General features: G+C 39.3%; 1 protein-coding gene across 4 annotated transcripts in view; it reads left to right on the forward strand.

Annotated features, from left to right (window-relative positions):
* Positions 1-12,877, forward strand: part of flt4 (fms related receptor tyrosine kinase 4) — a 35,284-nt gene extending 22,407 nt beyond the window's left edge. The window contains exons 12-30 of one of the 4 annotated variants that reach the window (XM_067517534.1): positions 527-635; positions 1,083-1,442; positions 1,936-2,082; positions 2,733-2,864; positions 3,340-3,446; positions 4,151-4,286; positions 4,748-4,852; positions 5,402-5,515; positions 5,939-6,027; positions 6,214-6,340; positions 6,434-6,528; positions 9,936-10,058; positions 10,237-10,348; positions 10,558-10,657; positions 10,898-11,003; positions 11,084-11,229; positions 11,610-11,730; positions 11,814-11,899; positions 12,287-12,877. In XM_067517534.1, the coding sequence (XP_067373635.1) occupies positions 527-635; positions 1,083-1,442; positions 1,936-2,082; positions 2,733-2,864; positions 3,340-3,446; positions 4,151-4,286; positions 4,748-4,852; positions 5,402-5,515; positions 5,939-6,027; positions 6,214-6,340; positions 6,434-6,528; positions 9,936-10,058; positions 10,237-10,348; positions 10,558-10,657; positions 10,898-11,003; positions 11,084-11,229; positions 11,610-11,730; positions 11,814-11,899; positions 12,287-12,506 (2,535 nt within the window). In that variant the 3' untranslated portion in view covers positions 12,507-12,877. Of the gene's footprint in view, positions 1-526; positions 636-1,082; positions 1,443-1,935; positions 2,083-2,732; positions 2,865-3,339; positions 3,447-4,150; positions 4,287-4,747; positions 4,853-5,401; positions 5,516-5,938; positions 6,028-6,213; positions 6,341-6,433; positions 6,529-9,935; positions 10,059-10,236; positions 10,349-10,557; positions 10,658-10,897; positions 11,004-11,083; positions 11,230-11,606; positions 11,731-11,813; positions 11,900-12,286 lie in introns of all 4 variants that reach the window. The other 3 variants (XM_067517536.1, XM_067517532.1, XM_067517535.1) reach the window with 3 other exon arrangements.
* The last annotated feature ends 697 nt before the right edge of the window (positions 12,878-13,574 follow it).

The raw sequence follows: 13,574 nt of genomic DNA on the forward strand, positions 1-13,574 counted from the left end.
AATATTGTATTATAAAATTTAAAAAATCTGTAAAAGAATAACAGGATATGATTAAGCTATAGCCCAGAAAATAAGGAATTTTTGTAGGTGGACTCATATTGGAATTGTAATGTTATATGTTATTTTTGCAAGCATCCCAAATTCTGAGCTCCATAACAAAATTTGTCAATCAAAAACCATTTCCACAGTAGAAATATTTAGAGCAGTCTTCCTCTGCAGACTTCCTGTAAGGACTGGTTATAAACACATCCTGACACGCATGCAGGGTCACACACACATACAGTGCACACACCTGTGCACTTCTAATTCACAGCCATGAATGGAAATGAATACACATGCAAATGTCCTAATGTTTTTTTATCTACACTTGAGTGAATTTGCTTCTTGTCCTGTCAACACAAAATCAGAATCATGTCAGCTCAGAAAGGATTACAGGCCAGCTGATGGCATCACCCTAACTCTTGTTAAAACATGCATGTTTCTTATAGAAGCAATACAGTTTCATCAACCCTCTCTCGTCTCATAGATAGTGAGCCGAATTCAGATTCGCAATGTCAGTGTTTCTGTCATGTACAAGTGTTCGGCTGAAAACAAAGCTGGCAAGGACGAGCGACTGATCTACTTCTATGTAACCAGTAAGTTGTTCCTGCACAAAACAGAGATTAGCTCATTGCAACCCAGATAAATTTGCTCTGATGGCGGCAGAGGTGTATTACAATGTTACTTTCTATTTTTCTTTTAGAGCATCTTTTTAAGATGATATTTGTTATGGCAAAGATAATAAAAAAAATTTGTATTGATATATTAAACAACAGTAAGCCTGTGTAAAATCCAACAGCACAATAGCAGTGCTTGAAGAGAATGGAACCTACATCACAGTCCATCCCTGCCAGAGAAGCAGTCCTTAAGGTTTAACATGGTTTACACTTGTGTTTATGTGTGTATTTATGTGATATAGATTCTTTTTCTGAAGAGTGTAGGTGCTGCTAAATGTTAATTTCCCAATACTAAAAAAAAAAACCCAATTCAAAAAAACCTTTGAAAGGTTACCTAAGTGTCCACCCTTCTTTCTTTCTTCAAAGCCATCCCTGAGGGATTCAGTTTGGATGTTCAGCCTTCTGAGAATCCCCTGGAGCAGGAGAAAGTGTCCCTGTGCTGTAGTGCTGACAACTATACCTACGACCAGCTCCAGCTGTATCGCCTTGATCACAAGGCCCTGCAGGATGAGCAGGGCAAGCCCCAGGAGCTGGACTGCAAGAGTGTGCACCTGTATGCCAATGCTCTTGATGCTGAGCTTTCCTTCCAAGAACTGTCCAACAGCTGGATCCTGAGCTTCACCATCCCTTTAATACAGCTGCAAGATGAGGGTCATTATGTCTGCGAGGCTCAGAGCAGGCGCAGTGGGGACAAACAGTGCCTGTTTAGATACATCACAGTCAAAGGTGAGAGATAGAAAGAGATGAAAGCTCCAGACACAAACATAGCCACAAGGTAAGGCATAGAGAAGAGACACTCTACTCACAGCTAATAATAGTGCAAATCTCAATCCTTGGCAATGGAATCACCCGCAGGTCACAGAGGCGCTAGTGTCGTTATGCTGGAGGCTTAAAAATATAGACACTCACAAAGAGGCGCCCACGCAGCCTAATACCCGTGTCCACAGATAATGGAGAGAGTATCTGGTGTTTGCACAGCATCAGTATGTAGTGAAATAAGAACCGAGAGGCCGAAGCAAAAATAAATAAATTCTTTATTCATATTATGTGTCTAAGCTTTGCATCAGTGCCTGCAGGACAAATGCACATTTAAATATATTTTTATATTTACAGTCCTTGGACTTACATAACACTATTCACATTGATGTATGTTATTGTGTTGATTTCTCTTTCCTTTTATTGTCATCCTTCATTGTTTGGCCTTTCCCTACCTCTGTAGCCCTGGAGGCACCTCGGTATAAACGCAGCCTCACCAACCAGACAGTGAATGTGACAGAGTCTCTGCGGATGGAGTGCGACGTGCAGGGCAGCCCTCTGCCCCGACTTTCCTGGTTCAAAGACAACCAGCCTCTCCACCAAATGTCAGGTGCATGAATACAGGTGACACACACTTTTAGACTTTTCCCAGAAAGTTTGCCCCTCCGGATCTGAATTAGCAGGAGGCCTTTCCTCTAATGAGCTCAGGTTACGTAAATTCCCAGGAAGTCACATTAGAGCAGACGTTGGGGAAAAGCTTAAAATGTATATTCTGTAGCTAAATAAGCTACTATACCTAAATACTGATGACCCCAACCAGCCCACCCACACGTTGACCAAATATGTCAAACACAACCACTTACATGAATAGCTATGCACATGCACAAACCAACACATGCATATAAACCCCAGTGGGCTGATAGACATGGCTCATTAGCTTTCTCAGTGTGTGTCTGTTGCTAATGTTGAGGGAGATGAGGGGATGGGAGGGGGAGGAGTGGTGGTCAGTATGGGCATAAGTGTCAGCTGATGGGCTCACTCAGAGAGGCTGCTGGACATGCTCCACACGCAGGAGGGAATGATACTAAATGACTCCTATAAACACAAGTCCAAAGGAGTGACAGGACTTTCAGAAATGAATTAAAAATCTCACTGACTTTAAAGGAGTAGCATCAAGTCATTGGCATTATTTCACAGTAGGCTGTGAAATAATTCCTGTGGAAGTGTGTTTGTCACTAATCTTCTTGTGCTTCCTAACAGGGATCCAGCTGCAGGATTCAAATCGCACTCTTAGCATCCAGCGGGTGAGGGAGGAAGATGCCGGGCTTTATACCTGCACTGCCTGCAACCAGCGTGGATGTGTCCACTCCTCAGCCGCCGTCAGAGTTATCGGTGAGAGAGCGTCACACATGCTCTCACACACGTATGCTATCTAAATCCACTCTCACACACTCATTCCTTATTTGTTTTGTTGAGTGCACTCATGCGTCAAATCTAAATTGTCCTTGACCTCATCTTCACCCACAATATGTACAGTTTGGGATTTTTAGTCATTGACCTCTCACATTTATCACCACAGGTGTAGTCCCAGTGCTTTCATTATGTGTATGAGTGCTGAGAGCCTCAGAAAGAATTTAATGAATTTGCTGTAAGAGGTCACATGACGAATGTAACCTAAAGATTTGAGTAAAGGAGTGTGTGAGAAAGGCTGCATCAATAGTTTGTAATACAGCACCTCTTACAGTTTGTACAGAGTAATGTTGTAAAACAGATGAAATAAAATGTGTGAAATGAGTTTCCCGTCTTCAGTGATCAAAATATCTGCATCTAAAAAAGTGATTTTCTTTCTCTGTGTCTTTCTCTCAAGGCTCAAGTGACAGGGCCAATGTGGAGATTGTAATTCTCATTGGGACCGGAGTCATCGCTGTGTTTTTCTGGGCCTTGCTCATCCTCATTTTCTGCAACGTGAAACGGGTCAGAGGGCGTCACATTTCACTGTGTGTCTGTGTTTTTTAAGAAACTGATCAACTGTGACGGAGACACTTTAACCTCTCAGTCACAACTTGCCTGTTTACATTTGCACATGTTCCTCTTTGCTTTTGGTTCCACTTTCCCATGACAACAGACCCAGTCGGTTTGTCGAAAATCATTCTATAAAATAAAAGGTTTATTGCTAACATGGATGAATATATTAGATTTTTCTTAAAAAGAGAAGCAGATACAGTATACAGTAATCATTTAGTGCAAATGATCAATATTTGATGATGGGTTTGTTCAAAGTTAAAATTACATTTTACATGTACTTAAATTACATGTTCTATATTTTGCATAAACAAAACAGAGAACATTTTTATTTGTATACTTTTAGGATTTCTATTTTTGCATTAAATCATAGGATATCAATCTATGAAGTTATGTATTAATAGATAACTTGTTTCTTCATTTCGTATGTAACTATATTTTTATCGCAAAAAGGATAACTAAATGTAACTTTAAGTAAATGTGAAACATCATTGTTTTATTTTTTTCTTATTGTTCTTCTTTATTTGCTATATGCGTGTGTTTTTTCCCACCACTTATTTATTATATCCAGCTCTCCCCAGGTCAGTCTAACCTGATCAATCAACCTCCTCACTTTACATTAGCAGCTGTATTCTGTTCTCTTTTGTTGCCTCTAGGTTAACCCAGCAGACATAAAGACAGGCTATCTGTCAATCATTATGGACCCTGGGGAGGTCCCTCTGGACGAGCAGTCAGAATACCTGCCCTATGATTCGTCGCAATGGGAGATCTCCAGAGACAGACTCCGACTGGGTAAGCCACTTGTATCAAGTGAGAGAAGAGGACAGGGATAAAGGGAGGAGGTGTGAGTGAGAAAATATTCAAACAGGGATGAGAGCAAATAGATGGATGAAACTGAATTACTTTTCCATTTCCAGAGTCCATAATGACACGAGTTTGAAACACAGCCAGCTGGGCAAAGTGCTGCCAAGTAAAGTGCTAATGTTAAATATGTGCCCATTCCCAGCACAGCTTAAAAAACACTTCCTGAGGAAAAGCATCTGTTCCACGACAGCAACTTATGAGAATATGTTGTTTTCCAATTGCAGCAATTCAGATTTTAATTCCTCCCTCTTGTCTATGAGGATGCCAGATATATTCAAATTTTGCAAATGCTCCCAAGTACAGCTCTTTGCCTCTTCCAAAGGCACAACATCAAGTGTGCATCAATCGATGAATATTCTGCTTTCGCTTTGTTCATATTCCTGACATAGGGAAGGTTCTAGGCCACGGTGCGTTTGGAAAAGTAATTGAGGCATCAATCTACGGCATCAACAAGACCAACAGTTTGGACACAGTGGCTGTCAAGATGCTGAAGGGTGAGATTTATTATTGTGTATGCACTGTACTATATGCTCTATATGTATTTCTAATAAATAATACAATCTGCCATGAATTCTACCTTTACAGTTTAATAATTTCTCAGTTTTTAAGTTGAAACTGTCAGAAAGGTGATCATTTTACTCTCTCTTTATTATTGAGGTCATAGTGGAAGGTGGAGTTGTAGTGAAGTGCATTAAATAAGAGATGGCTCTTATCTATTGGCCAACCTATTACAATTGAATGAGGGGGCCAAACCATCTCTTCTTATAATGCTCTCCAGAACAACTCCACCACCCATTCAGAGATTCCATGGCAGAGCTGCTGTATTGGAATGCATTAGATTGTACAGGTGTACCTAATAAAGTGGCCAGCAAGTGTAGGTTTTTAAAAATGTGCAAAGCACTGTACTCACATTTTATTAAAACTTTAAAAATCTTTAAAACAGTTTTGAAAATGAGATTTTACATGCATAGCACATTTTTAAAATGCAAAAATAATTTTGAGGTCTTATGCATAATGTTCAACCTTGTACATGTGTGTTTTAGATGGAGCCACAGCCAGTGAGCATAAGGCCTTGATGTCAGAGTTAAAGATACTGATTCACATTGGTAACCATCTAAATGTAGTAAATCTATTAGGAGCCTGTACCAAACCAAATGGTGAGTAAATAGGTTTACATGGATTACATTGGTTGTGCTTTGATGTTTTCTCCTTGACTTAGATTTTTGCTGCCTTGTACCTCACTTGTAAGTCGCTTTGGATAAAAGCATCTGCTAAATGACTAAATGTAAATGGTTGTTCCATTGTCACTGTAAAGTCAGATTCCTTGTTAATAGAGTAATTTTCACCTCCTGCAGCTTTCATACTGACAATCTGAAAGTAGTTTATTTGTTTTTCTTACATCAATTTGATCTATTGATGTATTTTTAGAGGTATAAATATAAAAATGTTGTTCCTGGTTACCCTAATAACAGCAGCATGGCAGATAACCCAGATGATGTTTTTAACAAGAAAGGAAACAGTGCAAAGTTTTGCTAAACATCTGCAGACTTTTCTGATAGTTAAACTGTCTGTTTCACCAGGTCCACTGATGGTGATAGTGGAATACTGCAAGTATGGGAATCTGTCAAACTTCTTACGAGCCAAGAGAGAGTTCTTCCTCCCCTACAGGGTATCACAACACTGCAGAAACTCTGCAGCTCAAAGAAAGGGTTTTTTAACTAGTTAGGAGAGATGTCTGGCTTTTCTTTGTTTCCTTTACCAGCACTAACAAATTTAATACAGCCATAACATCAGTATTTTGTAACTCTTTGGTACTGATTTTAAAAACAATTCACTGAAATATTTGCCCGCTCAGGATCGTTCTCCGAAAACCCAGAGCCAAGTGAGACGACTGATCGAAGCAGGTCAGATAGACCAAAGAGCTTGTCACCCACCTTCTCCATCATCCAACACATCCGATCGGAGTCCTGCTGTGGAGAAACGTGAGTTTAAAAAAAATGGTCAATGTCAAGCTACAAATGTAGCATCATATCTCCTTCACTCCGTGGCTGCCTTTCTCTTTTTTCTTTTTCCAGTGGACGACTTGTGGAAAACTCCCCTGACAATAGAAGATTTAATTTGCTACAGTTTCCAAGTGGCTCGTGGAATGGAGTTCCTGGCATCCAGAAAGGTTAGCTGTCATCATTACAAAGACAAATAGTAGTGAAGATGTGGTGAACTGTAACCAGAGGTCGGCTTTATTGGGAGGTGGTTTTAATCTTGATTATTCTTAATTTTTAATTAACCCCATAATAATTTGTGAAAAAGAACTGTGCCACAATTTTAAACTTTACCCAAGTAGAAGAAGTGATGTGCGTTATTGCGCTACAGATACTTCCTATGAATAAAATAAAATGGCTCCAAAAGATCCACACACTGAAACTCAGGAAAACATGGTAGACAAGTAGACAAAAAAAGCCAATTAAAACGTCACCAATTGATAACACAGGTGCAACATTTTACTAAAGAAAAAATCTGCAAATACACATGAAATACAGAAACATGCTTCGTATACAAAAATATTACAAACACAAAAAAATAGCACAGGAAACAAAAGACATGTTTACAGGGGGCAAATACACGAAACAAACCATGTGCACTGTTGAGGTCTAATATAGTTTCACATTTTAATAACATAGTTTGATTAACGTGACTTTTTTAGTCTCAATTATTCCTGTTAACAAGACCGGACTGAGTTATGGCATCCTCTCCATGGTAACAGTATCACTAGTTCGCATTCTGTGAGATAAGAACCATATGACAGTCACGTGGTTTTTTTTTCACTGGGCCACCTAATTTCCTGTAATGTCATCTAGTGCTGGTGCTTTGCGTGTTTAAGCCTCTGTTTCTGGCCGCTGCCGCTAACAGCGGCTGAGGTAAATGCGGAGGCAGCTACCTTTCTTCACTCGATCAGTAGATCGAAAAAGCTGCAAGGCAAAACTTTGCCTGGTCCTGCTGCTGAGGTCTCTGTCGAAGCAGATACACTTCAGCAGCCACTAGAAGTCATTTAAACTTTGCAACTGCTAAGCCCTTTGCTGAAGCAGGCACCTCTCAGGCCTTAAGCCTTAAGCAGGCTTTTAGCCCATGGAGGAGCTCTAGCTTACAACCCCACAGCTGCCCAGACCTCTCATCATAGAAGAGGTCTATTTCACATGGTCCCTTTGTGATGACACAAAGGTGATCTGTGTTTATGATTTAACCTCTATTTAACTAATTTTATTATCAGCTTGCTGCTGTATATAAATGATCTGACTGGTTTGACTGAAACATATACATTCTGGAAAAAAAAAACACAACACATTGTGTCATTATTGAGCTGTCAGATATTTAGACTGCCAGAGCTTCACATCTATGAGATGTTATTTTTAAAATCCTTATATCCCACAGAGCAAAACTTTGTGTCATTTAATACTGACTTTAAGAATTATTGTTTATTGTGTAAGTTAAGTGTAAGACATATTGTATTGTGTAAGACAACTAATCGTGTGATAAGTCAAATCTAAAAATAAACCTTCAGATATATCTTGAAAACCGATCAAGATGTATCACATTAAACTAAAAAGGAAACAAGTCTATTAAACGTGTTGTTGACCTGAACACTGACCTGATCCAATCAGTTACTTCAGGTGAGAGACATGCGTTTTAATGTCATGTCCTAAGGTCTTGCATTCTGTGGAGAACTGCAGCATCTAATCCAAAAACTACAGTCTCCTTTGTTTCATGAGGTCATCATTGCTTATGAATGCTTGAAATTATGAGCGTTTTTTTCTATTGAGGTTAAGATCTCTCTCGAAATGCCAACCCCTGCACCACCATGCCATGCCTTTAGAAAGTTTTACAAAGTTTGAATTGTACTGAATATTAGTCAACTTCAGTAGTTGCTTGAGTTACCGTGGCAATAAAGCCATGTGTCTATCACCCTTGGAAGAGGATGTCTGCTATGTTTCCTAGGTGCAAAAAGCTGTGTCCATAAAGACTGATTGTTCCCATAGTGACAAACATTGTAGCCCCGCTGGCTTAATTGAAGGTTTCATAGAATTAGTTTTAACTCTCTATTGGCAGGTTTCAAATACAAATTGGTTGCGTTTCCTGTATTTGCTCCACAGAAACATTTCTGTTGTTCTCTTTTTAGAGCATTTATATATTTACTATAGCGCTGTTATTCATGTTTGCATTATTATTATTTATTATTTTGTTGGGGACTGCAAGAACTCCCAGGCTAAGATAAAAACTTACTGAACTCACTGTACACTACCTGCTTTAGTACTGAACGGCAAACACAGTTAGCTGCTAGACAATGAACAAAGTGCAGCAATTACCAGCTAAAGAGCCAGATGTTTCCCTAAGGAATTTGTGGAGAAAAACAGAGTTAAGACAGAGTGAACATTGGGCTTGTGTTCACTATGTGGCAAGAAATGACTGATAATGTTGCTCCATAACTGCTGGATGTGTAGTTGACTAGAGGTAATGTTTATATGTTGCATTCACAGCTTGTTTCTGCTGCCCCCAAGTGGCATATGTGACAGCTTTTCTGTTAATAGCCATGAAATCAGGGTTGTTATTCAATCAGCAGATTAAGTAATGCACATCTAACAAACTGTGAATGTGGATATGAACAGCACATTTTATCACAACACAGCTCAGATATTTCGGCTTCATCAGAAGGGTGTGAACTGCAACTGCTGCTGTGAACATCTTCAGAGGTCCCACAACTACAAAAACAAAAACTATAAAAATTCTTTGCTCAAGTAGCCACAAAAAAAAAGGATTTTAAACACTACTGAACTTGATACTGTTAATAACATAAAGAACGAATCCAGCCAGAACTGTTCAATATATGCCTATTACATGTTTTAGAAAAAATCGAAAATGTTCAAGCATTGCAAAGTTTAATTGATTGGCTGATTCAAATAGGGAAAAAAAACTTCAAACAAATAATATCTAAAAATGTATTTCAACCATCCACCAATTATTTATTTTTTTATATTTTGAAATGTACCCTCTAAATCTTGGGGCAGATTTCTGATGTAATAAGATTTATATGGGGAAACAAAGGTTAAATAAAAAATAATAAAACACACCAGTGTTTACTAGTCATTTTGTGTAGAATAAAAACTGCCATGGAAATATACTGCCAGATATTCATTGATCTAATAATTTGGATGTGTATTTGCAAACTAAAACTGTCAAATAAATGTGGTGCAGTAAAAGATAAAAGTAAAAGAGGCATTAGTCTCATAGACTCACATTAATCATAAAGTTAGAATGGTGAAAGCCCAAACAGTTAGAGCTGACAGTGTATATGAAGGAGCTGAACAGATTCTAAGCAGACTGTCGTGACCCTGAAGGCACATTCACCTGACAGTGTTGTGAGGGATTTTGGATCCCCTGCATCCACAGAGCTCAGTCTGGGTGAGACATAGTCCAGTTCCAGTCACAACCTGGCAAAGAGACATTTTCTACTCACACACACACACACCTACCTGTCCACAAACGTATGATGTATGTGTGTGTGTCTCTGTGTGTGTGTATCTGCAGTGTATCCACAGAGACCTGGCAGCCCGGAACATTCTCCTGTCAGAGAACAACATTGTGAAGATCTGTGACTTTGGTCTGGCCAGAGACATATACAAAGACCCCGACTACGTCAGAAAAGGCAATGTACGGAATTCTACCACTGTCTTCTCTTTGGACTTTAGCTTCCACGTTTATTATCCATCTCCATTTACTAAAGCGAAAAATAAATTGTTTGTGTTTGTATAATGATTAAATTTAATGCAGGTCCCATCACTGTTTCTGTGACCATCTTTTAATAATTTTCTGGTGTTTTCATATTCAGGCCCGTCTGCCTCTGAAGTGGATGGCTCCGGAGAGCATCTTTGACAAAGTATACACCAGTCAAAGTGATGTATGGTCTTTTGGAGTTCTCCTTTGGGAAATCTTTTCACTGGGTAAAGACAAAGTCATTGCAAACTTATTATATTCTTTCATGAAGGTACCAACCTGTAGAGAAATGCAGAGAAAAGAATTTAAGAATTTATTCTTTAACATGGGGAACCAAAGTAAATTTTCATTACTGTTATTCTGAACTCATGGACTTGTGTTTTTCTGTATCTGATACGTTCATTTTACTCCTCATCCCCTTTTTGATCCACCTCAGGTGCGTCTCCATACCCGGGGGTACAGATTGATGAAGAGTTTTGCAAATGTTTAAGAGATGGCGTCAGGATGAGAGCACCAGAGACTGCCTCCCCTGAAATGTAAGCAATTAAATGAGCAACGAATTCCTTCTTTTATCCACCTCTTGAAGTAATGTTTTACTCACAAATAAGGCTTAAACCCCTTTTTGACCAAGTCGATCCTGACAGTAAATGTAATTCTGCTTATTGATGTGATCATTTTAACTCACTTCCACCTTCGGGAGAGCAGATAGGAAAAACTTGTACTCACATCACTAAGAACGTTTTCCTTATTGTGATGGTGTTGCCCTCTGCTGGTAGATATGGCATCATGCTGGGCTGCTGGCAGGGAGAGCCCAAAGAGAGACCAACCTTCCCTGCCCTGGTGCAGATCCTGGGAGACCTGTTGCAGGACAACAGCCTACCAGTGAGTTCACTGTCATACATAAAACCAACTTTTACCGGTTGCTTTTCAGTTGCATTAAGACTTTTCATGTCTTGATTTAGTTTTTAATACCTTCCCTCCAGGATGGGAAGGATTACATCCCTCTGAACCACTCGCAGAGCTCAGAGGATGATGGTTTCTCACAGGCCTCATCACGGCCTCCATCTGAAGAGGAACTAAGAGTAGCTTGCAACACTTTGCCCACCAGGTACTAATGTATACTGCTGTGGTTTCTTCTTTGTGGTTTCTCAGTTAATGTGGGTAAAAATCTGCAAATATCTGTGGGGAGATTGAGTCCCCGTCATTGGTTGTGATCGACAAAATTGTTTAATAATTTTATTACAGTTAGCTCTATTATTGAGTTTACTTTATCTTGTGAACTGAATAGTTTCAGCGTATACACTTCACTGATAACCCATCAAATTGAGTGAGCTAAGGGTAAAAGGGTAAAAATATAAATATATAAATGTATATGTGTATAAATACACACACACACACACACACACACATATATATATATATATATATTTTTTTTTTTTTTTTTTCAGTTTCTTTCCTATAATTCTGTCATCTATACACTATCAGCAGGTATTATAACTGTGCGCCCTTTGCTGGCTGTGTGTTTGGGGGACCTTCCAAAATATGCCAGTCAAGAGTGAAGACATTTGAAGAGCTGCCCCTAGAGATGCACTCACAGAAGGCCCCTCAAGTAAGCTCTTTATCTCTTCTCCTCCTTTGTTTAAAATGTGAACTGGCTCATTATGTTTTTTTTTCTCTTTCGTCTCTTCCTAGGATAACCAGACAGACAGCGGGATGGTTCTGGCTTCTGAAGAATTTGAGCAAATTGAGCACAAGCACAGGGGTGCTGTCTCAAAAAGGTTAATCACACAAAAGCTGTGGATCTATATAGTTGTCTGCAACTGAAACTGACTTGCCTGTTAAAAGTCACACTGTTTGACATTTGGACTGCTTTACACATATTAGTCACTGAGAAAAAAAACATAATCAAGTGTCCTTTCAGTTTCATGATTAGTCTATTTTTATACATGTTCCACAAGTTTCTAAGTCAATATGAGAAAACATTGAAGGGGGGGGGGGGTAATAGCTTTAGCTAAACATCCCTCAAATGGGATCTAGTGGAGACTATTTTCACCTCAAGAGCAGCAGTGACTCAAAATAATCTTCAGTGTACTTCAGATCCAACATTATAACATTTCTATGTTGTAGTCTACCTCAGTCTTGATTGACTTTTATTCTGTTCTCAGTCGTATAAGCAGCAGCAGCAGCACAGAGCCTCTGATGGCCTCCCAAGGGTCCCTGGGTCGAACCAGTGTCAGTGGCAGCACCAGGCATCATCCCAGCTTCTTCAGTCAGCTGTCAGGACAGACCTTCTACAACAATGAATATGGACACCTGTCCGAGGAGGGTTTCTGCGACTTCTTCTCCTCTCCTGATGCCCCCTGCCTGGCCTCCTCCAATGTGTAGTCATACCAAAGATGCGGCCTGACAGATTTGCTGGGGTTAAAGGAGTGGCCAGATCAGGGTGAGGGAGGTCTGTAGGATTTAGTAACCTCCCAGTATTGATTTATTATCACTCATTTACTAATGAAGTTCAGTTTATAGATCCCTTTGACCATAGAAAATTCTTCCTTTCTCCTTTATGGGTGCTGCTTCATCAGACTGAGATATATGTGCCTGAAGTTCTTGTAACCAGCCACTGGGTGGCAGCATTATGACAAACACTAAATATTTTTACATTTACACATTTATATTTTTATCTTTTATATGAAGTAGTCTTCCTGCATTTGTACAAATTATGACTGATATAGGAAGAAATAAAAAGATTTATCTTCTCACTCTTTTCACTCTGATTAATAAAGTTGGCTGAAATTGTTATTACAATAGTGAAGAACAGGTTTTTGCAAATTTGCAATTTGCATGCTGTAATAAATTACAGGTATTAAACTACGGCCACAAGCTTGTTGAAAATCCATGTAATATACAAATTAAGGAAACAAGCAGATGTTTGTGGTATCTGTGTCATTCGGTGGATGTGGAGACGCTTGGATACACGACACCGTGAACAAGGAATACGTGACGGAGGTAAACAGAGGGATGCAGGGTGAATAAAGGAGTGAGTCACACTAAGCACCTCTTATCAGAGCTGGACGTCAGTGTGATGACAGTTGTGACAGTTTAACACCCTCTTACATGATCACATACCAAATGACAACCTACAGGGTGTTTACTCTGGCTTCCAGCTGAGGGAAATGAGCAGTGACCAATTGCAAAGTCCACTACACACACACACACACACACAAACAAAATTACAGCCTCTAGAGATTAGTTAATGTCACAAGAGAGGTCCAAAGGTTTCAATTTGATAAAGGTACCTGGATGAACTCAGGTAAACTGTATCAGGTGAAAAAAGGTTCAAGGTGACAACTTGAAGTGAAAATAAGTGACGCAGCTTGTTTCTATCTCCTTAGTACTACCTGGACACTTTAATTTGGCCACTCTGAGGCTAAAAACATGAAAACAGTTTTTGTTAAA

Source organism: Channa argus, chromosome 10 (assembly GCF_033026475.1).
Source record: "Channa argus isolate prfri chromosome 10, Channa argus male v1.0, whole genome shotgun sequence".
Classification (NCBI taxonomy): Eukaryota; Metazoa; Chordata; class Actinopteri; order Anabantiformes; family Channidae; genus Channa; species Channa argus.